Source organism: Pseudorca crassidens, chromosome X (genome assembly GCF_039906515.1).
Source record: "Pseudorca crassidens isolate mPseCra1 chromosome X, mPseCra1.hap1, whole genome shotgun sequence".
In the NCBI taxonomy this organism is placed as follows: domain Eukaryota; kingdom Metazoa; phylum Chordata; class Mammalia; order Artiodactyla; family Delphinidae; genus Pseudorca; species Pseudorca crassidens.
This window is the reverse complement of record NC_090317.1, coordinates 16,408,505-16,435,586: the sequence shown is the minus strand read 5'-3', so window position 1 is coordinate 16,435,586 and position 27,082 is coordinate 16,408,505. Positions and strand designations below refer to the sequence as shown.

The 27,082-nt window shown below is 42.9% G+C and overlaps 2 protein-coding genes across 7 annotated transcripts in view; one reads left to right on the top strand and one right to left on the bottom strand.

Moving 5' to 3' along the window:
* Positions 1-295: 295 nt before the first annotated feature.
* On the bottom strand, positions 296-11,456 carry MMGT1 (membrane magnesium transporter 1). The gene is made up of 4 exons (XM_067724617.1): positions 11,215-11,456; positions 7,382-7,434; positions 4,947-5,050; positions 296-3,341 (listed from the first exon to the last, which is right to left on the bottom strand). The coding sequence occupies exons 1-4, from the start codon at positions 11,291-11,293 to the stop codon at positions 3,182-3,184; spliced, it is 396 nt and encodes a 131-aa protein (XP_067580718.1). The 5' UTR covers positions 11,294-11,456; the 3' UTR covers positions 296-3,181.
* An 11,259-nt stretch (positions 11,457-22,715) lies between these two features.
* Positions 22,716-27,082, top strand: part of SLC9A6 (solute carrier family 9 member A6) — a 55,489-nt gene continuing 51,122 nt past the window's right edge. For 2 of the 6 annotated variants that reach the window (XM_067723986.1, XM_067723993.1), the window contains exon 1: positions 25,775-26,102. In XM_067723986.1, coding sequence (XP_067580087.1) covers positions 25,775-26,102 — 328 coding nt within the window. Of the gene's footprint in view, positions 22,816-22,919; positions 23,232-23,478; positions 23,606-25,499; positions 25,744-25,774; positions 26,103-27,082 lie in introns of those variants that run through there. The other 4 variants (XM_067723992.1, XM_067723991.1, XM_067723987.1 and 1 more) reach the window with 4 other exon arrangements.

Genomic DNA, 27,082 nt, shown 5'->3' with positions numbered 1-27,082 from the left:
AATATTCTTATACTCCAAAGGGCATTCGATAATTCATAAATATAAATATAAATGAGATTACACATTCTATTTCAACTCTAAAAAAACATAAAATTGCAGTAAGACTTTACATGTACAATGAAAAGTAAAGTATCCACTGAATTTAGTAAAACAGCATCACACTGGAAAAAATACAGTCATTAAAATTAGATCTTACGTTTTTCTGGGGACAGAGAAACAGAAGAAAATGAGATTAAAAGTAAAACGAACAAACAAACAAACAAAACAAAACAAAAAAAAAAACCACTACCAAAAACAGGGTGAGACAATCATTTATTTATTGGACAGGGCAAGGTCATTTAAAGAGAGGAAACATATCCAAAAGACTGTGTTTAGCTTGGTGTTACAGGCATCGATGCTCACAACAAACAACACTACTCAGTACATCATGGAAACAGGCCACATACAACCAGGGGGATGCTGTCATGCCACTCAAAAATAAGCCACAATGCTTAGAAAACAATCATTAGGGAGTTACAGAGCATCACAGTCTCTAATTCACCAATCTGCATTTTCTGCAGCTGGCCCACTAGGGCCATAGCATTTGGCTGGTTCCCTGGTCATTAAGTCTTCCGATATTCTAGAGAGCCTTCAACAGTACACACTTCTGAATGTCACTGAAATCACAGTCAACTGCAGGCTTAACTAGCTCGCATGACTACATTTTTGGCTACCTTAGTACTGCCTCATAGTAGTATAAATAGAATTCTGAACTTAATCCATTTAGCGCTGTTATGAAGCACCCAAATCACCCAAATCCTATGGTACCTACTTTTAAAAGACAGCGTAAATTCATTGGAGGAAATTAAAGAAAAAATTTGGGAAGCTCACCTGATCAGAGGTATACAAGCTCCTAGCAAAATTAGACACAACTGAAGACTGCTATGTCAATTATTTGCCACGTTATTTGGCATCATATTTAGCAGGACTTTCCTGACTGGGCTATCCATATCAATACCCATTCTAGAGACTAGACAAAAATATTATAAGTAGTAACATATCATGAATGCTTGGTTCTGAGAAAAAACTATTCAGCATAAGACGGACTGAGAAACCTGTTAGGTATGTGACCCTCCCTCCTTACATCTACTGATTTTTACAAACCACTTCCTTTTACAGCAATCAGTTCTCAAGAGGAGAAGTTCTCACTCCACATAGAACAAAACCATATTTGGGAAGCCAGTCATGAAAGCCCAGATACTGCAGGAATCCATTCATATTAAGTGACCAGAATAGACACATCTACAGAGACAGAAAGTAGATTAGTGGCTGGGAGGCATTGGGGGGAAAAGACAGGTAACCGCTAAAGGGCACAGGGTTTCTTTCTGGGCTGATGGCAATGTTCTCAAATTCACTGCGATCATGGTTGCACAACTTCATGAATATATTACACCAGTGAATTGTACCCTTTAAATGGGTGAATGGTAAGGTATGTGAATTATACCTCAGTAAAGTTATTATTAAAACATATTAGGAAAGGAAGACAGGCCCTCAAAGAGAAGAAAATAAGACGCTCTTGCGAATCAAGTCATACCTGAGGAAACGGTACACAGGCCTGATGTAAGGAGGTTGTTTCTCATACACTGTTCTGATTTAAATACAACCACTTTAACCCCTGACTTCACATTTTAAACTCATTTCTAAATTATTTTAGGTTTTCAACAGATTTCTAACTTTGTTCTCCTTAGAGAGCAGAGTCAGTGTTCCACAGACAGATTGGGTTGGCAAAACAAAATTAAACAATGAATAAAAACCCGATGACAAAATAATCTTGTACTTCAGGCTGTGTTACCAGGCAGAAGAGAAGAGCTGAGGTTCATTACTAATAGGAAAAAATGCCTTCAAGGATAAGGACATCTCATGACTCTTGCCTAAAGCACATTTCCTTTTCAAATCTGCATACAGTTATTCCCTTTATACCTATACAATTCAACAAAAGCAATGTTTCCATACCTGTATGATTCAACAAAAGCAATGTTTTCTACGAAGAAATGTAGAAATGTTAAGCTTCCTGCAGATCAAAGAGCTAGCCAAATTCCCCTAAAACTGAAATTATTGTTTCTAAAACAATTCTTCTCTGTACCCTCATTCTCACCTTCAGCAACATACAATGAAGATGGAAAACAAATCAGAAGCTATGAAACAATTTCTTCAATGACCTTAATTATTTTTAAAGACATGAGTTCCAAATATTTAAAACATATTTGGCCCAATTCTGTTGAAGTCTACCTTTAATGAGGTTTCCTTTATTTTTAGTAATTCATTAGTATGCAATAAAATAACAGATTTTGAATAAGTTAAACTGGCTAATGACAAGTAATCAGTTTTCCTCAGTGATTACTATTATTCTACACAGGCAGGATAATTAATTCATGGATGGTCTTTTTGGTCTATCTTCAACTATTCTTACACTACATGATCAATTCGGGACATTTTTTACCAATAAATGAAGAGAACACAAGTAGCTTTACAGCAAGCTGAGTTCGTTAAGTATATCTGTTACGACAAAGGATTTCTGACACAAAAATTGCTCGCTGCACACAGAACCCCAGAGAAGGGATGAAACAAGACTGATGTTAGGAGGTATATGGGAGCGGGGTAGGGTGAGAAGTAATGGGTAAATTAAAAACTGGCAAGTATCTGCTGAAGCAGAGCCACTTTTTAGGGGGCATAAGAAAAACTGATAAGTCACCATTTTGGTCTCTTTAGAGAAGTCCATTTGTTGTTAAGAACTTAAGACCATTTTACTATCATTCACGCTGCAAAATGCAGTAGTCACACTATCTCCAAAAGGATCCTAAAAACTGTAGTGCAAAAGAAAAGAAATCTAAGAAAATAAATAATTACAAAACCATCATTTTTCAAAGAAATGTGTTCAAAACAGTGACTTTTACAAAACATGTGAATTTGTTTTAGATGAAAAAAGAATTCTCTCTCTATGAAAGATCAAAGACTCATTTCACAGATAACTTATATTGCATTAATGATTTGATTAACAGTGTATAAACAAGGGTCATAGACTTTTTCAATTAGGTCTGAAAGATCAATATAAATACTGATGGGGGGGAGTGTTTTGTACCCCAAACTCCAATATTCCAGCTCTGTGTCCTGTCCTATTCTGTTATTATAATTTGTAAAAATCTTAACGACGCAGTGATTCAAGTTTTCGTAACTTCAATGATGTGTTAGAGGACAATGCATCTTGGTTTGAAGAATTTGTTGTATCCGAAGGCCGGAACAGTACTCGACCGCGATGATTAAATACATAAAATGATGGGTGATTCCTTAATGTGTCAAATGTCCTTAAAAGAAAAAAAGCATCAATTTTAGATAAACCTTTATAAAAGCTTATTTGAAAATAAGCAGGCTTCTAATAAATTATGATTTTGCTATGGATTATAGTTTTAACTAAGTTTAAATCCATAAAATCAGACTATAATTGGTAAACATACTGTATCTCACTTTCTTCCTGTACAAGGAAAATAAGAAACCCGGAAATGCAACGTAAAACCCTCAAATTTTTTAATTCAGGCATTCCTTCCAAGATGCCTATGAAAACACAAATAATCGCTCAACTTTAATCACCTCTATAAATCTAACACTAGCCCATGCCAAATAGTCCTTAAAAAAAAAACAGTACATAGATTATAACTTTGATTATTCTCACCTGGCCCTCACTATTCAAGCCATCTGATAATTGTACAGATCTGTCTTCCAAGAATCAAGTACAACGGAAAATTCCTTTTGGCCCTTCTGTACCTGCTGTTGTCCAAACTCGTATATTTTGCTACCACCTACTAAATTCATGTATTTTGCTACCACCTACTTAATGCCATTCTGTTTTACTTCTTTCTTTCTAAGCCCCTTGCCTGTGATTCTTGGTAGACTCTTTGTAAGAACTGTAGTGGGTAGTGATAGTGGAGTATCCTTTCATCTTTCCAGTGAGATATATGCAGTCTAAAAAAAAGTTCACAAACACCTAAGTGTATGGCTTTTGGTATTGGTTTGTTTTTAAATATTAATTTCCTGGAAGGAAAGAGAACTTTTCTTTTGATAAAAACTCAAATCTCAAAGTCAGCCCGCCTGAAAATCCAAGCATACCCCAACATAAAATGGGAAGCCTGAGATGTGACTATTTAAAATGTAAATTAAAAAGTAAAAGTAAAAAGAGGATGAATTTCCTCTAACACATAAATGTTTATTGTGAATTCTTCTAAGGAAATACTGTGTTAAAATTTCTAGGATCAAGAAGGTGGGTAAAGTCCAGAGACAGAATTGAATAAAGCTAAAGGATGATTTTATGCAATTCAGAAATACAGAAAAGAAAAGCAAGCAAAGCTCATGAAAATAGCTTAGAAGTAGTATAGGAGAAAAAAAGAAAGCAGAATAACACATATACTTTAGTCCAAGGATAGAAAAGGGCCTAAGAGCAGAGTTTATGTCACAGACTAGGTTCAAGTGATAGAGGAAACAGAAAACCTCTTAATCTTCCAAAGATTAAGCTGGGTCAAGAGGATAAGAAGAGGAAAAGGGAAGGGAGGGAAGGGAGGGAGGAAGGAGAGGGGAAAGCAAGGCGGGTGGGGAAGAAAGAAGGAAAAAATTCCTGAGGGAATATCTTCCTATGTATCTATTTCCATCCACCTATCTATCCAACCAGCCAACAAGTAATTTAAGAAACCATAACATAACATCTTATTCTAATGTCAATAATCTGTCATTCAACTTCCATTTTTCCTGTCACATCAAACACTGCCTCAATTTTTTTACCTCGTTACTCATACAAACTGCATAATCGAAATGTAAAAACAAAACCAACTTTTATGTACCATAAAAACATAGATTTTAAATTATGTAAATGAAGCAAAACCCCCACGAAATTAAACGCCTATGAAAAGGAAAAGACTTACTTATTTTTTAGTTCTGAAGTGGCATCCATGTCTTTAAACTCCCCTGCAATATGAACTATACCATAACAGGTAACTGCAAAGGCCAGAAGTGTCTGAAGAACTATCTGTGAGTATAAAGATTGAAATTACTAAACAACATACAAATATTATTATAAAAATTTACAATTTTCTCTCCATCTCTTTCTAGCCTCTTAACAGGTATTTCTTCTAGATCCTATCAAGGAGTCTCACTTTAAATGATTTGGACTCAGACAAAACAGTATCTTCTATAAGTTCTGTGAATCGGCTGCAAAGATACTTCTGGGTTTTGCGCAAATAGCAAAAACAGGTACCAAGCCATTCAGAACTCAGTTATCAACTATTACCAGCTTCTAAGAGCAACTATGAATGTTTTAATGTATTATTGTTAAATATCACAGGGTATAAAAAGAACACCCCTCAGCCACCACCTAGCTTAAGAAATAGAACATTACCAGTACCTTTCAAGGCCCAGGTACCCCTCTCCAATTATATCCTTCACCCTCCCTCCCAGTTAACTATTGTCCCCAATTGTTTATTAATCAGTTCCTTGCTTTTATTTATAATTTTACCAGCTCTGTATGTACCTCTAATACATACACTGCTTACTTTTGCCCATTTGAGCTTTTTTTTTTGGTGAGATTCCTCCCTGTTGAAGTACATAGTTGTAGTCCATTCATTTTCATTGTATTTCATTACACGAAAATCCCACAATTTATACATTCTACTGTTGATGGCTATGTGGGCTGTTTCCTGTCTGTGACTTCTACAACATCAGGATGGATATCTTTGTGTATGTCTCCTGGCACACGGGAGTGCAACCACTGGTGTAGAGTATACACAAATTCAACTTTATTAGGTAATACGAAACTGCTTTCCAAAGAGGTTCTGCAAGCAAAAACTTGCAATGTTTGATATTAACCAACATGGGATTACAGGCATATTTTATTTTCTTGATTGTGATTTTCTGTATTTTTCAAATTTTCCCATTTGTAAACAGAAGAAAGTTATTTTAAACAGATATAAATGTGTATATGTGTGTGTGTGTGCACGCATCTACCACAAAACAAAGGTGATGGGAGAATGAGTTAATAGCCACATCCACCATGTCTTTAATTATGACAATTAAAGTCAAAATTAGCCACAAGCTATTACTCTTTCTAAACTAAAATCTAATGTCATCTGTTATACTGGTTTACATCCCCACCACCAGTGTACCAAGACCCATTTCATACAATGCAATCATAGGCATCATTAACAAGGATATGGTAAATCTATGAGTTGTCATGAAAATATGTCAAGATAAATTGTTAAGTAATAAAAAGCTAGTTATGAAAGTATACATATATACACATAACTTTTTTAAAAGAAACACTCTGTGTTTTGATTACGTAAAACTATACATACACAAAGATAATGTTGTTTATGCATAGAAGAAAACTAAACTACTGATATACTCCAAACTGTTGGGAGTAGAGGTAGAATTGTGAGCAACGGGGTCAGTTTTTTTTTTTTTTAATTGTATGGTGTCAGTTTTACTTTTGACACTTACTGGTTGATTCTATTACAAAGAACTTACTACTTTTGTTCTTTAAAATCTAATAAAGATTTTTAAAAGGGGGGAGGGGAAATTCCCCGGCAGTCCAGTGGCTAGGACTCTATGCTTCCACTGCAGGGGGTACGGGTTCAATCCCTGGTCGGGGAACTAAGATCCCGCAAGCCACACGGTGCAGGCAAAAAAACAAAACAAAAATCCAATAAAGATAAAAAACTGTGAGTGAAGTTCACATATTATTTCAGCTTTAAAAAAAAGCACTTCCTATTTTTCTTTAGTTTTACCACCTATGTATCTGTCCCTAAACAATGTTTTGTTAGTTTTACTTGTTTTTAAACTTTATGTATAAAAGGAATTTTCTAAAAAAAAAATAAAGTCAAATAATCAACTTAAGTCCATCTCAGACTACAGACAGAGCAACTTCTAGAAAGACTATTATAAACTAAGTTCTAGGGAGTTCCCTGGCTGTCCAGTGGTTAGGACTCCACACTTCCCCTGCAGGGGGCCCGGGTTGGACCCCTGGTCAGGGAACTGAGATCCTGCAAGCTGCGCGGCATGGCCAAAAAAATAAACTAAGTTCTAGAAACCAAACAGAAATCTTTTGTTTCCAAATCTTTGGGTTTTATAATGAGTGACAAAATGTAGATAACAGATATGCTATTTCATCTCTGGAAAATTAAGAGAATAAAAAACCAAAACAAATTTAAAATATATGTTAAGCTATGTGGCTGATTTTTAAAATATATATACATATATATTTTTTATTGAAGTATAGTTGATTTACAATATTGTGTTAGTTTTAGGTATATGGCAAAGTGATTCGGTTATATATATTTTAATGGAATATAAATGACCAACTTACATCTATTGGCAGTGATTCATCTTCTTTTTCTGTTAATCGCATATAAGAACGATCTATAAACCAGAAGCATACCATTAAAGAAACTGTAGCCCATTTTTCTTAAAATGCAAGCAAATCTATATACCAAAGAAGCAACTGACATGTGCTACAAAAAGTAATGCTAATCTCGGATTCCTCAAAAACCTCTATCTTCTAAGGCAGTCAGTCTGATCTTGAACTACTTTATTCCCATCATGACCTGCTTTGTCACCTTATAAAACAGGAGAAGAGTGAAAAGTGAGCAAATATGAGGAAGAAATACCTAAACATAATTTTTCTTTCATTACTACAGGAAAACTAGAATTCTCTGAAATTCTTTCACTATCTGGTCAAAGAAATCACAATTATTTAAAAATTAAGTCTACAAAAAATCTCAACTCTGAAATAGCACCACCATCACATAATATGGACAAAGTAATATTGTTATGGAAATGTTTTTCCTGAGACAATATGCTGGGGGGTGTTGGAATAGGAGAAATTCCGGGACATCAATTGCTGCTTATATTATTTAATTATAATTCTGCTACTGCCTTAGCCTCGGGAGGCAGCAAGGTATGAAGGAAAAGGATCAGGATTTGGAAGCTGAAAAGCCGAGATCATAATACCAGCTCTTCAATTTATCGTAATCTCATTCAATGTAAGACACCCTCGTGGATTGTAACATGTATCTCAATTTCAGAGTGTTAAAATGTAGGAGTGGGAGGTGGAATGTGCCTGAGAATCAAAAAAATACAGTATCTATCTTTTCACTGCCTAAATTTCTGCAACTGTAAATTGGGAATATGAGGATCAAATGAGACACAGGATAGAAGCTCTGCCATGACAAAGTTCGTCACGGCAAAGACCAGCATGGCACAGCACCCCAGGGTGCTACCTGCTGCCACAATCTGACAGGACACAATTAGCCTCAAAGGTAAATACTGGTCTCTTTCCAACATGAGGATTATAAAGAGGTCCCACTGCAGTGACAAATGCCACAAGGCATGCTCACCTCACATAAAAACACAAAATCCTAATTCTAGAGGAATCTTGCACAATCCCTACTTAATAACATGCTTAAAACCTCAAATTATTGTGAGTGAGCATGCACTGGCTCTTAAAAGAGAATGTGTTTAGAGACATTTCTGAAGCTTTATCTCACAGGTTTCATCATAAGGACAGGTGTAAAAGAAAAATCAAACCAATACCCAAATAGGTTTTGGCTAACTTCCTACTGCCTGTTCAATTCCCAGCTACCTTTCTTCTTTGCATGAAGCCTAATCTGACTCTAACTCCAGCTTTAGCAGGGCATTTCCTCATCTGTAAAATGAAGGGGTTGGACTTCAGTCATCTATCTCCTTGCTCTAGGACAGTAAGATTTTACAGCTGAAGTCTATTGTAGAAAATGACGCAGTACCACTGTATCCTAATCTCCTCTAGGGAAGCTATTCTAAAATGAATGTACATACAAATCACCTGGGGATCTTATTAAAAAGCAGATTTGATTCCATAGATCTGGGGTGGGGGTGTCTGAATTTCTGCATTTCTGACCAGCTCCCAGATGATTTCCAAGATGCTGGGCTAAAGACCACACTTGATCAGCCAGACTCTAGGTACCTTTCTTAACCCCTTCCCCCCACCCCCTGAAAAATGACTACTCCCATCTCCATGTATTTTTACATACTTTTAGCATAGCATCTATATTACTTTATGGTGATTGTTGCTTGATGCACTTCTTTCTCCACTTGACTTTGAACTCCCTCAGGACATCACTGCACCTTCTAGCACCTAAGCACAGCGCAATTTCAAGCAATTACTCAAGACTGAATTTTACCAAGCAGTGTAGCACACAGGCTCTAGAATCCAACTGCTTGTCTTTGAAACCCAGCCCCACCATTTATCATCTCTGTAATTTTGCACAAGTTTCCTAGCAGTATGTCTCAATTTCTTCATCTTTCAAAGACGATAATAACAATCATATCTACCTTCCAGGGTTTTTGGTAGTATTGAATTACATAATACACGTAAAATGCTTAGTTCAGTGCCTGGCACATGGTAAGCACTTAATAAATGTTAGCTATTATTATTGTTGTCATTCAAGATTGGAGCTTTGGAGAAACTGTCACAGAAAGAGGAGCCTGAGGAAACATGACAACTAAATGTAATATGATATCCTGGATTGATTCCTGGAATAGAAAGAAGACATTAATGGGAAAACTGGTGAAATCCAAATAAAAGCTAGACTTTACTTAATAGTAGTATACCAATGTCAGTTTCCTAGTTGTTACATTATAACATAGTAATGTAAAGTGTTACCAATGGGGGAAACTGAGTGAGGGGTATACAGTAACTCTCCGTACTATCTTCGCAACCTTTCTGTAAATCTAAAATTTCAAAATAAATTTTAAAAAAATAAAGCTGAATTTCTGCCAGACAAATGTTGTCATAATACCTGTATGTAAAGAGTAATTTTAATAATTGGATCATTTAATTATGTACAATAAATAGAACAAAACGTTTTATCTTGAAAACAATTGGAGCTTTGAGGAATTCACATTTCATTTGCTACTTTATTCCTGAAGATGGAAAGTAATGTAGCAAATAAAGTTCAACTCTGAATTTCTTTCCTTCATTCAACAAATTTATTGAGTACCTAGTTGGGAACATTGTGCTGGGCACTGACATTACAGCAATGAACAAAATACACATTGTCCCTGCCCTTATGGGCTCTATAGGTTAGGAAAGAGCTCAGCAAACTTTTCCTGTAAAGGGCCAGATAATAAATATTTTAGCCTTTGCAGGCCTTACTATCTCCATTGTAACTACTCAACTTTGCCCTTAGAAAGCAGCCAGACAATACCTAAACGAATGGGCGTGGGTGTGTGCCAATAAAACTTCACTGATGGACACTGAAACTTGGATTTTATATAATTGTCATGGATCATAAAATTATATTCTTTTGCTTTTTTCCCCCAACAAATTAAAAATCTAAAAACATTCTTAGCTCATGGCAAAAACAGGAGGGAGGTTGCATTTGGCCCACATGCCAGAGTTTGCTAACTCCTGGTCTCGGAGAGAAGGTAGACCTCAAAACAGATCAGCTGTCTCACTGCACTGCATCCTCTGCTGGACTCCAAGTTTCCTCTTGACAATACAATTGTATATGTGTGATAAAGCACTTTTGTTTTTTTTCATTTAAACTTCCCAATCACTCTCTGACATAGAAAGTGCAAGAATTAAAATCCACCTCAGTGAAGCCTCAGAGAAGGGACATGATGTGCCCAAGGTCACAGATTTAGCGGTAAAGCAAGTTTTTAAGAACCAGCCCCTCAGTCCAGTGCTCTTTGCCCCGCATCACAGTGCCTCCCTGAGGCAAATGGTCATTTAACTTGTCAGTCCGCCTGGACAACCCAGGAGTGCCCAAGACGTTGTCCACCTAGTTGTCATGGGACCATGAGCATCCGAGGTCCTCGATCTGAAACTTTGCCAGCCCCACGCTGGATCTGACATCACTTGTCCCGGATTCCCGGATAGATCCCCTCTCTGCCTACCCTGCAGCCCACCGGTCCCGTACTGAGCCCTCTCCCCAACACCCACTTCCAACCCTGCTGCAACCCCAGGTGCCCCACTCTTCTCAAACTCAGACTCCAAGCCTTCCACCGGGGAGCCCCGCACTGCTTCTCACAGCCACCCCAAACTCTAAGGTCTCAAATGACCGTTCCCGGGACACGCGGTCCTACACTCCCTCAAGGGTGCGCCCACACGCCGCCCCCGGAGTCCCGCACGGAAGCGATCGCCGTCCCTCAGGCACTTACGCTGCGCAGCGGAAAAGGCCGCGTGGGCTAGGGCAAAGAGGCCGATGCCCACCAGCCCCTTCCACAGCGACGGCGCCATGACTCCGGAGGAGTAGCAGCCCAACAAAAGAAGCGAAGGGCGGCGGAGCTATTCCTTCCTCCACCGGCGGGTGTCCGCGCAGCGCAGAGAGATGACGTCAGTGAACCCCTGGGCGCGAAGCGCCTGAGAGGTGGGAAAACCAAAGAGCCGTGAGAAAGCGGAAACGGGGATGCCGGGAAGAAGGGGAAGCGACACGGAAAACAGTCCGCGAGTACCGAGGGGCAGGGCCTCCGCCGCGCTGCCGCTTTGCGAGGGGCGGAGCTGAGCGGACGGCGTAAAAGAAGAGGCGCAAGCGGATCAATGGGGAAGTGGAGTGGAAGGGCGCCAGCAAATGAACGCGGGCCGCGGGGCAGGGGGCGGGGCCTGTGGAGAGTTCCGGGCGGGGCAGAGGGACCCTGGGCACTGCAGGCGGTGGTTAAAGGCGGTCAGTGCTGGCTCCCTACCCCAGGGCTGGGAATTTTTGTTTGTTTGTTTTGCTTTTCCCTCAAGCTGTGCCCTTTGTTTTCTGTGGACCTTTCCTGTACTTCAGACTACTGGGAACCGCGGAAGGAGGCAAGGGTGTGAAAGCGAGGGGGCGGGTGGGGTGTAGAGGAAAACCACCCGGCATTTGGAGCCGCAAACACGTCGCACGCGGGGGACACTCAGTAAAAGTTAGTTCCCTTCTCCTTACCTTCAAAAGGTCTATGAGAAAGATTCACGCCCAAAAGGGTGTAGCGCGGCGGGAGTGTTTTCGTCACGAAGAGAACCAGTTTACACTAGGGAGAAATGAAAGGGGAGGAATAAAGTGATGCTAACAACAAAGGCCCATCCATCTTCTGTCTCTCTGATCAGGATAAAATATACTCTCCTTTCTCGATTTTTTTCTTTGTCTTCATCCACTACACTATAGACATTTCACATTGACCTCTTTCCACTGTATTCTCCTTTGGCCAGCTCACCTATTCATACCCACTGCTTTCAGCCATCGTCAATATTAGTGATTCCAAGTCGACATCTCTATCTCAAATGTCTTTCCTGCGCTCCAGACCTGCATTTCCAACTCCCTGCTGATCATTTATTTCTATCCTGTGGCCTTTAACACTTACTATGGCCAAAACAGAATTCACCCCTTTTTCCAAACTCCACCAACTCCTCCAGTGCCTCCTGACTGGTTGGCACAATGTTGTAAACTGCATATCACAAGGTAAATGCAAAGTGTGACCACCATCCTTTGCCCTTAGCCCTGTCAGAATTCGTTTTAGCTGCATCAATTTGCTCACTCTTACTGGCTACTAGACGCCTATCCTCTCCACCCTTTTAAATTTGCATTCTTTCCATTCCTGATCTCCCTCACCTGCTCTATTTTTATATCACCTTATAACATACTCTATAATTTACCTATTTTTTATGTTTGTTGTGTTATTATTGTTTACCAGCTCTCTTCCTCCAGGAATGTAAGTTCCAAGAAGACAGAGATTTCTGTCTATACTTAGAACGTTGCCTGTCACATAATAGGCATTCAGTGTTTGCTGAATGAATGAATGAATTATGGGAAAGAAGTAGAGAGGGATGTATCCTCCTTTGAAAGAATCTCTATAGAGAGTCCGTCCATTATTTTTGAAGTGGATTCAAAAATCCCTGTGGACTTGTACACACCCTTAGATTTTGGTAGCACTTTGATTGATGATAAGCATTTTCCGATATACTTGAGCTTCCTCAAAGCTGAAAACGTTGAGAAAATAAAGAAGGCATCCAAGAGTCATCAGATTTCCTCAACTTTACCTATATAGTTTTTGTCCTGGATCCCATTTTCCAAACCTTTAATTATAGTCATTATTTTTCTCTGGGCCCTCTCCAATTTCTTCACCTCTAAGCCGAGAGTTGACACGGTACTTGATCAATGTCAAGTACAGTATATTGTATTCCTTACAAATGTAGCCCTATTTATAGACCTCACAATCAGGACGAACCAGGAAATAATCTCTCTGCACTTAACAGGAAAGTGCTTCCTTCTCCACCGCTGGGAGGTGACAAGGTTGAAAACATAGGTGATCCAAAAAAAATCTTAAAACTTTGTTTTGGCTTTGATAATAGTCAAATTGAAATTAGTTTTTTCAGGTACCCTATTAAATTACTTCTGTTAATTTATCTGAAGCAGAAAATGATTAGGAGGTTTCTTAAAGGAGCTGAGATCTGGTGACTTTCTTTTAAAAAGATGAGGTTATAGAAAAAAGAGAGAGCCAGTGAGGAATCTGGTATTTGTATAAGCCACCAATACATTATCCTAGTCTTCAGGGAAGTGACCCCTGTCCAGGCCTTGAATTTTGTTTTCTCCGTTATACTCTTAAAATGCATTCCCCACTCTCTTCTTTTGAATCTGTTACCCACATACTGAGTGCAAGCTACCTAGTTTTACATTTTCTAGAAATAAATGGTTAACTCATATTCATGAGGTAGGATTTTGTCTCATCTATAGATTCCACCCTGAAAGGAGGCCAAGATATTCATAGTCACAATTACTAAGGAATTTACTAAGTCACAGTTACTAAGTACCTTGGGTCCACTCATGCAGTGTTCTCTACGTTAGAGTTAATCCCAAAGGTGCAAGTTACAGTTAATGGCAGCAGTGTTTTCACGAGCTCTTAGAACAAAAGTCAAACTTCATGAGAAAGAGCATTTAAATTCCTGGGTGACCCAAGAAGTGCCTTTAGTTTTCCCAAAGAAACAGCCGTCGTCCACATGCACAGTGGATAAATGATGTGGATGTTATTAAAGGTGGGGATAACCATCTCTAAAGCGTTTCCTATGGAGATGGAGATGTTGTTTATGAAGGCTCATCACTGTTTCCCCAGGATAGTTGGTTGAATAGAGAAAGCACTGCAATCCCAGAATTGTCTTCAAGTTAATTAACTTTGTTACATGCCACCCAACTGGAGGAGTAACTTCATACACCACATCCATGTACCCATTTCCCAAGCAGATTCTCCCTCTACCTAGCACGCTCTGTCCTTTCCTACTTAGTTCAAAAACCCACCTTCCCTAGAAATATATTCCTGACTATTATAGGTATCTATAGGAGCCATATATCTATTGTAGATGCTAAACCTTTCTTCAAGCTATTTATTACAACCCCCCTGGATCACAAATTCTAGAGGTTTACTACTATATAAACTAGTGTTTTATATATATATATATATATATATATATATTTTATTCTTCTGCTCAGTCTAAGAAATTCAAACAACAAAGCAATGTGTCTTCCTCTTAAAACATTAAGTGGTGTGTTGGTATTTTGAGTTTTGAATCTTAGTTAAAAGATTGGTTACTTGATTCATATCTTTAAGATTATTTTGCTGGAAGGTTTATACTACTGTGGTTAAGAACATATGCTCAAGAATCAGATTGGGTTTATTTTTTATTATTTATTTTTTTCTTCCAGTTTTATTGAGATATAACTGACATACAGCACTGTATAAGTTTAAGGTGTACAGCGTAATGATTTGGCTTCCATACGTCATGAAATGATGACCACAGTAAGTTTAGTGAACATCTATCATCTCATATAGATGCAAAATTAAAGAAATAGAAAAAAATTTTTTTCTTATGATGAGAACTCTTAGGATACTCTCAACAGCTTTCATATATAACACCTAGCAGTGTTAATTATATTTATCATGTTGTACATCACATCCCTAGTACGTATTTATCTTTTATAAGTGAAAGTTTGTACCTTTTGACCACCTTCATCCAATTCCCCCTCCCCCTAGCCCCCATCTCTGGTAACCACAAATCTGATCTCTTTTTCTATGACCTTGTTTGTTTGTTTTGAAGTATAATTGACCTACAACACTATGTTAGTTCCTGTTATACAACATAGTGATTTGGCATTTCTATAAATTTCAAAAGGATCACCATGGTAAGTCTAGTTATGATGTCACCATTCAAAGATTTTACATAGTTATTGACTAGATTCCCCACACTGTACATTTCATATACATGACTCATTTATTTTTGCAGCTGGAAGTTTGTACCTCTTAATCTATATATGTGATTATTTTAGGCTTCTGATCTCTTAAGTTCAAACACATTTTAACAACCCTGCATTTTTACTCCCCTCCCCCCATATTTACTGTTTTGATATCATATTTTACATCTTTTGGTTTTCTGTATCCCTTAACTAATTATTGCAAATATAGATAATTTTATAACTTTTGTCTTTCAACTTTCCTACTAGCTTTATACATGGTTGATTTACTACTTTAATGTGCTTTTGCCTTTACCAATGAGATTTTTCCTTTCATAATTTTCATGTTTCTAGTTGTGGCCTTTTCTTTTCCACCTCAAGAAGTTCCTTTAGCATTTGTTGTAAAGCTGGTTTAGTGGTGCTGAACACTTTTTTTTTTTTTAGAGGTTTGAGAGACGAAAATTATTTATTATTTATTTATTTATTTATTTATTTTTGGCTGCCTTGGGTCTTCATTGCTGCACGTGGGCTTTCTCTAGTTGCGGCGAGTGGGAGCTACTCTTCGTTGTAATGCACTGGCTTCTCATTGCGATGGCTTCTCTTGTTGTGGAGCACGGGCTCTAGGCGCGAGGGCTTCAGTAGTTGTGGCACGCAGGCTCAGTAGTTGTGGCTTGCGGGCTCTAGAGCGCAGGCTCAGTAGTTATGGCGCATGGGCTTAGTTGCTGCGCAGCATGTGGGATCTTCCCAGACCAGGGATTGAACCCGTGTCCCCTGCATTGGCAGGCGGATCCTTAACCACTGCACCACCAGGGAAGTTCGGTGCTGAACTTTTTTAGCTTTTGTTTGTGTGTAAAACTTTTGATCTCTCCATCAAATCTGAATGAAAGCCTTGCTGGGTAGAGTATTCTTGGTTGTAGGTTCTTCCCTTTCATCACTTTAAATATATCATTCCACTCCCTTCTGGCCTGTAGAGTTTCTGCTGAAAAGTGAGATGATAACCTTATGGGAGTTCCTTTGTACGTAACGTTGCTTTTCCCTTGTTGCTTCTAATAGTCTCCCTTTATGTACAATTTTTGCCATTTTAATTACAGTATATCTTGGTGTGGTCCTCTTTGGGTTCCTTTTTGGGATTCTCTGTGCTTTCTGGACTTGGGTGTCTGTTTCCTTTCCCAGGTCAGGGGAGTTATCAGCTATTATATCTTCAAATATGTTCTCAGTCCCTTTCGCTCTCTCTTCTCCTTCTAGGACCCCTTTAATGTGAATGTTAGTAGCTTGATGTTGTTCCAGAGGTCTCTTAAGCTGTTCTCATTGCTTTTTTTTAAGATTTTTTTTTTTTTTGGCTGCGTTGGGTCTTAGTTGCGGCACGAGGGATCTTCGTTGAGGCATGCAGGATCTTTCGCTGAGGTGCGCGGGCTCTTTGTTGCGGCACACGGGCTTCTCTCTAGTTGTGGTGTGCAGGTTCCAGAGTGCGTGGGCTCTGGAGTTTGCGGCATGTGGGCTCTCTAGTTGAGGCCCACAAGCTCAGTAGTTGTGGCATGGGGGTTAGTTGCCCCACAGCATGTGGGATCTTAGTTCCCTGACCAGGGATCGAACCCGTGACCCCTGCATTGTAAGGCAGATTCTTTACCACTGGACCACCAGGGAAGTCCCTGTCCTCATTGCTTTTTATTCTTTTCTATTTTATATGCTGAGCTTCAGTGATTTCCACTACTCTGTCTTCCAGCTCGCTGATCCGTTCCTCAGTATCATCTAATTTACTGTTGATTCCTTCTAGTGTATTTTTAATGTCAATTATTGTATTCTTCATCTCTGTTTAGGTCTTTATATTTTCTAACTCTGTTAAAAACTTCTAACTTCTCACTCTGTTCATCCAATCTTCTCGCAAATTCTTTGAATATATTTACAATCATTACCTTGAACTCTTTATTGGGTAGATGGCCTATCTCCACTTCACTTAGTTCTTCTGAGGTTTTATCTTGTTCCTTTGTTTGGAACATGTTTCTTTGTCACCTCATTTTACCTAATTTGCTGTATTTATTTTTATGTATCTGGTAAGTTGGTTACATTTCCTGACCTTGCATAAGTGGCCATTTGTAGGAGATATCCTATGCGTCCCAGCAGCACACTCCCCTCTGGTCACCAGAGCTATATGCTCTAGGGGTGCCCCCTATGTGAGATGTGTGGGTCCTTCTATTGTGGTTGGTAGTCTGGTAGGCACGGCTGGCCCCCAGTCTGATTGGTTGCCAGGTCCTGACTTGTGCAGAGGCTGCAGGCTACTGGTGGGTGTGGTCAGGTCACAAGGTTGCTGGCTTGAGAGCCCCAGTGGGTCCCAGGGCTAGTGCTGGCCCACTGGTGGGCAGAACCAGGTTCTGGGGTGGGTGGTTGGAGGGCCGAGGTTCCCAGATCTGCTGTTGGCCTGCTGGTGGGTGGGGCTGGCTCCTGACAAGGTTGGCTGTGGTGTCCAAGGTGTCCCAAAGCTGGCACTGGCCCGCTGATGAGTTGGGCCAAAACCCGGGGTGGCTAGCTGAGCAGTCCAAGGCGTCTCACAGCTTGTGTTGGCCTGCTGCTGGGAAGGGCTAGGGCCCAGAGGATCCCAGGGCTAGTGCCAGCTTGCTGGTTGGGCAGAGCCAATTCCTCGGATATCTGGCTGCAGGGCCTTGGAAGTCCCAAAGCTGGTGTCAGCCCACGGGTGGGTGGGACCAGATCCCAGGCCACTGGCTAAGGGGCCCAGAGTGTCCCAGAGCTGGTGTTGGCCTGCTGGTGTACAGGGCCAGGTCCTGAGGACTGTGTCAGCCTGGTGGGTGGGGCCAGGGCCCTGGGGAATCCCAGGATTGGTGCCCACCCACTGGTGGGTGAAGGTGATCCCAGGGCTACTGCCAGTCCACTGGTAGGTGCAGCCAGGTCCCAGGGTCTCTGGGTGCAGGGCCCTGGGCGTCCCAGGGATGGTGCCAGTGCACTGGTGTGCAAGGCCAGCTCCTGAGCCCTCTGGTGAACAGGGCTGGGTCCCGGGGCAGCTGTGGGCTCAGGGGTTCTTAAGGCAGCAGGCCTGCTGGTGAGTGGGTCTATATCTCCTCTCAGCCAGTTGCTTGGCCTGAGGTGTCCCAGTACTGGTGCCAACAAGCTGGTGAGCAGGGGCAGGGCCAGGTCCCTGCACTAATAAGCTAGAAGGAGAATTCCGAAATGGCACTTGATAGCACCAGTGTCCACGTGGTAGAACGAGCTCCCAAAAATGGCTGTCGCCAGTGTCTGTGTCCCCAGGGTGAGCTGCAGTTGCCTCCCGCCTCTCCGGGAGACTCTCCAAAATCAGCAGGCGGGTCTGACCCAGGCTCATTTCACATTACTGCTTCTGCCCTGGGTGCCGGAGTGTGTGAGATTTTGTGTGTGCCGTTTAAGAGTGGAGTCTCCGTTTCGCATAGCCCTCTGGCTCTGCCAAAAGTAAGCCCGCTGGCCTTCAAAGCCAAACATTCTGAGAGCTTCTCTTCCTGGTGCAGGACCCCCGGGCTGGGGAGCCTGATGTGGGGCTCAGACCCATTGCTCCTTGGGGAGAACCTCTGCAATTGTAATTATCCTTCTGTTTGTGGGTTGCCCACCCAGGAGTACAGGTCTTGAGTATACTGGGTCTCTGTTCCTCCTACCTGTCTCATGGGGGTTCCTTCTTTATATCTTTAGTTGTAGAAAATCTTTTCTGCTATTCTTCTGGTCTTTCTCATCAATAGTTGCTCCACAAATAACTGTAATTTTGGTGTGCCCATGGGAGGAGTGAGCTCAGGGTCTTCCTACTCTGCCATCTTGGCCACTCCCCCTAGAATCAGATTGGGTTGAAATCCTGGCTTCTCCTTTACTACCTGTGGCAGATTGGACAAGTTACTTAACTTCACTGTGCCTCAGTTTCCTCATCTGTAAAGTGGGAATAATAATAGTACTTACCTGTTAAGATTGTTGTCAGAATCGAGTGAGATGATGCCTACAAGTTGTTTACAATAATCTCACACACAGGGAGCACTCAATAAATTTTAGCCATTGTTATTGTTGTTGATGCTCCTGTTGACTCTTCTAGCTATTTTTCCAGACTGAACAGGCTCTGTATCCCTTTAGTCTTTCCTAAAACATCAGTTGCTCCACCCCTCTGTTTTTTTTGTTTTTTTGTTTTTTTTTTTGCGGTACGCGGGCCTCTCCCTGTCGTGGCCTCTCCTGTTGGGGAGCACAGGCTCCGGACGCGCAGGCTCAGCGGCCATGGCTCACGGGCCCAGCCGCTCTGCGGCATGTGGGATCTTCCCGGACCGGGGCACGAACCCGTGTCCCCTGCATCGGCAGGCGACTCTCAACCACTGCGCCACCAGGGAAGCCCTGGTTATTTTAATTGCTATTCTCTGGACTGTTTCCAGATCCACTAATATTTCTCATGGGGTTTCATTAGTACATCTGCATAAAGTATCCTAGGTTACTTGTCTGAGGTTAATACGAGTATTCATTTCAAATAGCCTTGACACTGAAAATGACACCAAAAATCTTATTTGCTTTTTTAGCACATTGGGCTGGTATGTTCAGGAAATAAACTGAAAACTCCAGCATAATTATGTTGAGTTCTAACTGATATGTGTGACCTTCTATTCTTCCTTCTACTCTTTGAATATAGGCTTTCCCTATACTACTGTCCTAGTACTGGCTCTCTTTCTACTCCCTCTTCTTTGGAGAACACATGACTCCCACGCTTCAATATTGTGCACATAGCTCCAATTTCTGTCACTGGTCCTGACTTCACTCCTGAACTCCAGACCCCAGCTTTTAGTCACCCATTTCGATACCTCCACTTGGATATCCCACCAGTCCCTTAAATCCAACCTGTCCAGAGCTGAGCTCTACCTTCTGACTCCCATTTTAATGCTATTAGTAGTCTTATGCTTTCCAGTTGTCCAGGTTCAAAACCTTGGAGTCATCTTTCAATCCTTCTTCCTCAAGCGCTCCCCATCCACTCACCAAATCAGCTGCTAAAACAGGTTATCCTACCACCCTCCATGTTGGCTTTCTCACCCAGCCTCCCGTTTCCATTCCTACTGCATCCCAAAAATTAAGGCCTCACTGCTTTTCGGCAAGACTACCTTTCCAACCTCTTAACTGGCCTCCCCCATCGCCCATCACTCTGCATTTCATTTATCCCCCTTTCTGTTGCCAAATTAATACTGGAGAGGTTTTGAGCAGGGAAATGAATGAGTTAAAATTATTTGCGGCATTAAGACTTTCCACAATACGGCCTCAACTTAGCTTTTTCAGCCTTTCCCCCAACATATGAATTAATTAATTCAATGTTTATCACGCACCTCCAAAGAACCAAGGACTGCAGCAAACGCTGGCCTAAACTTATGTACACTTTTCAATTATTAAGTCCTTCCTGAGCACTTACTATGTACCCAGTACAGTAAAGTCCTCTTTCTTTTATCCTTGAACTGAACCTAGGTACCTAGGGGAATTTAATGTCATCTACAAACATGGAGATTTCCTTGGTACTCAGTGAAATTGAAGAGACATTCACTGATGCTCAGATATGTTGTATTGAGTACCTGTTTTGGTTAGGCCTTCGGCTAGAGGCTGTCAGTAAAGAAATAAGTAACGCCTGGTTCCTGCCCTCAAGATACCCATGACCTGTGGCATCAGAAACATTTCAATCAAACATAATATTTCAGGAGGGCTAAGAGAGAGATTTGCCTGGGGAGGGGGCGGGGCTCTGGAAACCCATAAAAGGAGCCCCTAACTCAGCCTGAGGGTATCCTGGAAATCTTGGTGACCTTTAAACTGAGTTTTGTCAGATGAGAAGCTAGTTAGGTGAGGAATGCGTTGAAGGACTCTTCAAGCAGAGGAAGAACATGGCAAGGCACATAGACACATGAGAGCACATGAAGCTTTCAGGAAACTACAAGGAGTTCAGAAAGGCTGAAGCACAATATATTTGGGGGAGAAAGACAGGATATATGGTGAAGAAACAGTCTGGAGTCAGGATGTGTGGAGCTCCATGTGCCAAGCTAAGGAGCCAGAACTGAAGGCCATGGGGTCAGTGGAGGGTTTGGAGCAGGGCTGTGATATATATAATCAGACTTGTGCTTCAGAAAGATCCCTCTGGTAAAAGTGTAGAGTAATGATTGGCAGAGGCCGAGGCAAAGGTCAGCAAACCTTTCCTGTAAAGGACCAGGCAGGAAATACTGGAGGCTTTGCAGGCTATACAGTCTCTCTCTCTCTTTTTTTTTTCCCTCATATTTTCTTTTTTTTTTTAACATCTTTATTGGAGTATAATTGCTTTACAATGGTGTGTTAGTTTTTGCTTTATAGTGAATCAGCTATACATATACATATATCCCCATATCTCCTCTCTCTTGCGTCTCCCTCCCACCCTCCCTATCCCGCCCCTCTAGGTGGTCACAAAGAACCGAGCTGATCTCCCTGTGCTATGTGGCTGCTTCCCACTAGCTATCTATTTTACATTTGGTAGTGTAGATATGTCCATGCCACTCACTCACTTCATCCCAGCTTACCCTTCCCCCTCCCCGTGTCCTCAAGTCCATTCTCTATGTCTGCATCTTTATTCCTGTCCTGCCCCTGGGTTCTTCAGAACCATTTTGTTTTAGATTCCATATATATGTGTTAGCATATGGTATTTGTTTTTCTCTTTCTGACTTACTTCACTCTGTATGACAGACTCTAGGTCCACCCACCTCACTACAAATAACTCAATTTCCTGTCTTTTTATGGCTGAGTAATATTCCATTGTATATATGTGCCACATCTTCTTTATCCATTCATCTGTGGATGGACACTTAGGTTACTTCCATGTCCTGGCTATTGTAAATAGAGCTGCAATGAACATTGTGGTCCATGACTCTTTTTGAATTATGGTTTTCTCAGGGTATATGTCCAGTAGTGGGATTGCTGGGTCGAATGGTAGCTCTATTTTTAGTTTTTTTTAAGGAACCTCCATACTGCTCTCCATAGTGGCTGTATCAATTTACGTTCCCACCAACAGTGCAAGAGTGTTCCCTTTTCTCCACACCCTCTCCAGCATTTATTGTTTCTAGATTTTTTGATGATGGCCATTCTGACTGGTGTGAGGTGATACCTCATTGTAGTTTTGATTTGCATTTCTCTAATGATTAGTGATGTTGAGCATCCTTTCATATGTTTGTTGGCAATCTGTATATCTTCTTTGGAGAAATGTCTATTTAGGTCTTCTGCCCATTTTTGGATTGGGTTTTGTGTTTTCTTGATATTGAGCTGCATGAGCTGCTTGTAAATTTTGGAGATTAATACACAGTCTCCTTTGCAACCACTCACTCTGCCTTGTAGTCCCAAAGCTACCACAGACAATCAGTGAACAAATGGGCATAGCTGTGTCCAGTCAACTTTTACTGGTGGACACTGCGATATGAATCGCACGGGATTTTCACGTGTCAGAAAACAGTCTTCTTTCGATTTTACTTTTCAACCACTAAAAAATGTCAAAAGCATGCCATACCAAAACAGGCGGCAGTGCAGACGACTCTTTTGAGAAGCTCGGTCTGAACGGGAGGAGAGAAATGGGAGGAGAGAAATGGTGCGGTAGAAGAGGGGCGTGTGGACTGGAGGGGCGCGGGCGGGGTGCTGTTTCTTAAAAGAGACCTGAAGGCGGTTTTAGAGAACAGGAAGGGGGTGGAGAAGGAGCCGCTGAAGATGGTGGAGGGAGATGACAGTTGGAGTAGGTCCTAGAAGAGGCAGGAAGGAGGTGGCGGGATGCGGAGCGTAGACTGGGGCTTACGTTTCATAAGGGAGGAGGGAAGAGCGCTAGCACTGAGGCTGGAGGGCAGGAGGAACGCGTGGGCACTGTTGGTATATTGAAGGGAGACCGCAGGCTGAGGACGGTGAGGACGGTGAGGACTGTTTTCCTGAGGATCTTGATTTTCCCAGTAAAAAAGGAGGCAAGTCTCGAACTCCGTGTGACTTACCTGTAAGAGCATCGAAGGCGGGGCTGAGGTGTGTAGGTGCGGGGCGGTGGGGGGGGAGGGGAGAGGAAGCTGTGAAGCATATACCCAAGTGCTTGGTGAAAGTGCAAGAGAGACCAGGAAGTCGTTAGAAGACCGGGAAAGGAGAGGGTGTTAGCGCTTCGAGGCAGGGTGGAGCAGTAAGGAGCCTGGAACAACAATCAATGGGGAGTGAGCGGAGTTCCCGCTCCTCCTTCAGGCCACCTGATACAGGGCGTGAGCGTAAGAGTATGTGTGTGTGTGTGTGTGTGTGTGTGTGTGTGTGTGTGTGTGTGTGTGTGTGTGTAGGACAGTGGAGTGGTGAGGAAATAAGCAGCCTCCACTTGAAACAGCGGCAGAGCTTGTGATGTCCTGAGCAAGATTCAGGTACCGGGAAAAGGAGGAGATGGAGAGGGCATCGGTGCAGCAACTGAGAGGGCTGGGCAGTTTGTTCCTAGTGGAGGGTACTCCAGAAAGCACATGACAAGGCTTGGCAGGGGGCAGCAGTAGTGAGAGGAGAAACTGGAGGGCGAGAGGCACACAGGGCACTGTTGGGTTGAGAAAGAAGTACATTCTGAGGGGAGCCAAGGGCTCATGGAGTTGGCCTGCCTGATAAAATTTTCGGCCTCTCAAGATTCCTCCTGGAACTCTGCTCTAACGAGGTTGCTGGGGAAAGGGTGAGAGTGGGGATACTAAATCGCTGGGGCCAGTAAACAGAGGTAGAGTCTGGAGCTTGGAGACGTTTGTTAACTCCCGCCAGGCAAGCAATCTGTGACTTTCGTTTTGTTTTGGTTTTTTCTTGAGCTCCAAACACTAGGAGAATGAAAAATGGTTTTGTGCCGGGGCAAAACAGCCTTGGGTTGGGTGGTTAGGCCTGAAGAAGCGGGGATACTTCTTTGCTAGGTCTTCTGGTGTGACAGAGATAGGTCTGGGGCGGGGGGGCAGTGGGGAGACTGGGAAGGATCCTCACTTGGGTTTCTTGTCTCTACACAGCCCAGCCCTGTTCACACAGGGCAGTGAGGTTAGGCTGGAGGCAGGGTATAGGGGACGGGCAGCCATGAGGTTGGGAAGGGACAGGCAGACCCAGGTACTAAGAGGAGAGACTGGGCTCAGTCACTGGCACAGCCCCTGACCCAACAGGGATAGAACTTGGACTTAAGCACCATTCCAGCACTTTTTTTTTTTTTTTTTTAGCTCACCATCCTCACAGAACTTAATGAGCTGGTTAATGGGAGTGAATCCACACTGGGACAGCTGGGAGTTGCCTGGATGTTGTTTGCCTTAGCAAAGAGGTTATATGGCCGTAATGTGGCCAAAACGTTTGAGAGTCATGACTTCTAGGCAGAATGATAGGAATTGGATTGATAGCTAGTATCATCAATGGTATGAAAGAATTGAGAAAGACTATATATCGGTAGGGGTAAAATGAGCTCATTTAAAAACATTTTTAGTTTTGGAGATTGGTAGGAGCCTCAGCAGGATATGCTCAGCATCCAACAGGTAGAGGCCTGAAGGGAGGGTGGCAGGTCAGGACTTGGGATCTGGAGTTCATTCCTGCAGAGGTAGAAATGAAACATTCTAGAGAAAGTCTAGAGGGAACAAAAAGCCCACAAAGACTAATGAGTGATCTGAGGAGAATGGAGAAAATAGAAATCCGCTGTTCTCAAAGAGGTGAGGACTGTGAAAATTCTGGTGTGCAAGGTTGAGAGGCTGAGAACAGGGAAAATACCCTTTGAGGAAGAGAGATGAGATATGGTGTCAAAGGTGGCTTCTGAGCTGGGGAAATCTGCTTTAAGATAGAAGGGAAAAGGAGCAAGAGGGGAAGGAGAAACTGATCACAGCACAAAAGATTTCTTCCTGGGGAGGGAGGGGAGTGTTTGAAGCATGGGTGAATTTGAGCACAAACCGATTGAATCTTTGTGAGATTGAAGAGTTTATCTGCAAGAGATGACTCACACCAGGTAATTTACGTGTAGAGAAAACCTAGCATACAGACACACACATAATCCTTACCTTTGAGTCAATTATTTGTGAACTACTACAGTGCTGTTGTTTTTTTTCCCTACGAGGACAGAACAAGCAGAATCCGATTTAAATTACAGATGGAGATTTAGGCCCTTCCCAAGAGGACAACTTCTTATCCTGTTAAGAGACACTGGGGGACAATATTGAGATGGGTTATGAAAGATCGATTCCCCTGAGAGCTCTAAGAATAGGATCGAACTAGACAGAGCGCAATTTGCCACGCTTTGATTACGCTGAGCCCAGGTTTCTTTTCCAGAAGGCAGTGGGCTAGATTCGACGGTCTTTCATTGCCTGGCAGCGGAGCCTGAGCGGGGAGCTGGTGCAGTGGGGGACAGAAGGCCAAAGGCTTGGGGCCCAGCGCGCTGAGAGTGTCGCGTCCCCTTTAAGAGCGGCGGCGGCGGCGGCGGCGGCGGCGGCGGCGCGCGCTCCGACGGCTTCCCTGGGGCCCCGCCCCTTTCCCGTGAGGCCTCGGGGAGTGGTCCGACAGCCGGCGACTGCGGGTGAGGAGCGGGGCCGGGGGCGGGGGGAGTTATGTCTCGGCGCGGCTGGCTGCGGGCGCCCCTCCGCCGCGGCGTCGGCGGCGGTGGCCCCCGGGCCCGCCGGCTCACGCTGCCGCTCTGGTTGCTCCTCGCAGTGGGAGTCTTTCGCTGGGCCGGGGCTTCGGACGGCGCTGGCGGAGAAGCGAGAGCCATGGACGAGGAGATCGTGTCAGAGAAGCAGGCGGAGGAGAGCCACCGGCAGGACAGCGCCAATCTGCTCATCTTCATCCTGCTGCTCACGCTCACCATTCTCACGATCTGGCTCTTCAAGCACCGCCGGGCCCGCTTCCTGCACGAAACCGGCCTGGCTATGATTTATGGCAAGTGCCTCAAGCCCGTGTCCGCCCCTGGCGCTCCCCCCCTTCTCTGCTACCCGGCTGCCTCGCCTCCTCTCCTGGCCCTGCACGGCCTACGTTCGGCTCCCCTTCCAATTCCTTCCATTTTCCGTCTCGCCTTTCTCCCCCACCCCCGTTTCTCTCCCTCGCGCCCCTTTTTTCTGCTACGCCCCTCGTTTCTCTGCCTTACCCCGTTTCCTCCTCAGCGTCGCCCCCCGTTTTCTTCGCTTCGCGCCCCCCTTTCCTCTGCCGGTCCGCACCTTTTTTTCCTCCGACCCCACCCCCTTTTTCTTCCGCACCCGCCACCCCCTCCGCCTCTGCCTACCGAGCTCGGGACCTGGGACTGAGGATGGGAAGGGAGTGGGTGCGGTGTCTCAGATTAGGCTGAGGACTGGGGGAGGGGAAGCCAGCATAGCGATCCATTTCTCTGGGTGTCAGTTCGTTTAAGGTCCATTGAAGCTGCAGTAGTATCTCTGCTGCTCAGCATCTGACGTTCTTTTGGAGCCAGAGTCCACCTGTCCCCATCACCCAGATCTTGCTACGCCCTGTCCTTTGGAGGCTGAGAATGAAAAGCTGACTCCCGTGTACCCCAAGTAAAAACCTGAACAGGAAAGAAGCCGAAGAAGGCTTAGGGCATTTTTGATGACGTCCTGATGTATTGTACTATGCCTGTAATATCTGATATGGATACGTATGGTTGCCTCTTCTAATTCAGGCCGTGCCGCGGTGAGGACAAGAGGTAAAGATCTTCCAGCAGCATGTTGTACTGTAGGATGATCAGGACAGTTCGGCCAAACAGTAATTAAGAACACCACGCATATGCGGTATTGTGGGTGACTTGCTGGTAGCATAAGATTATTGACAGATCGTTGAGTAAATGGCTTCAGTTCTTGTGTCTTAGTGTGCTTTCTTTGCGAGGTTTCTTATTTATCTTTATTTTTTGGTCATGAGGAGAGAAGGGCAAA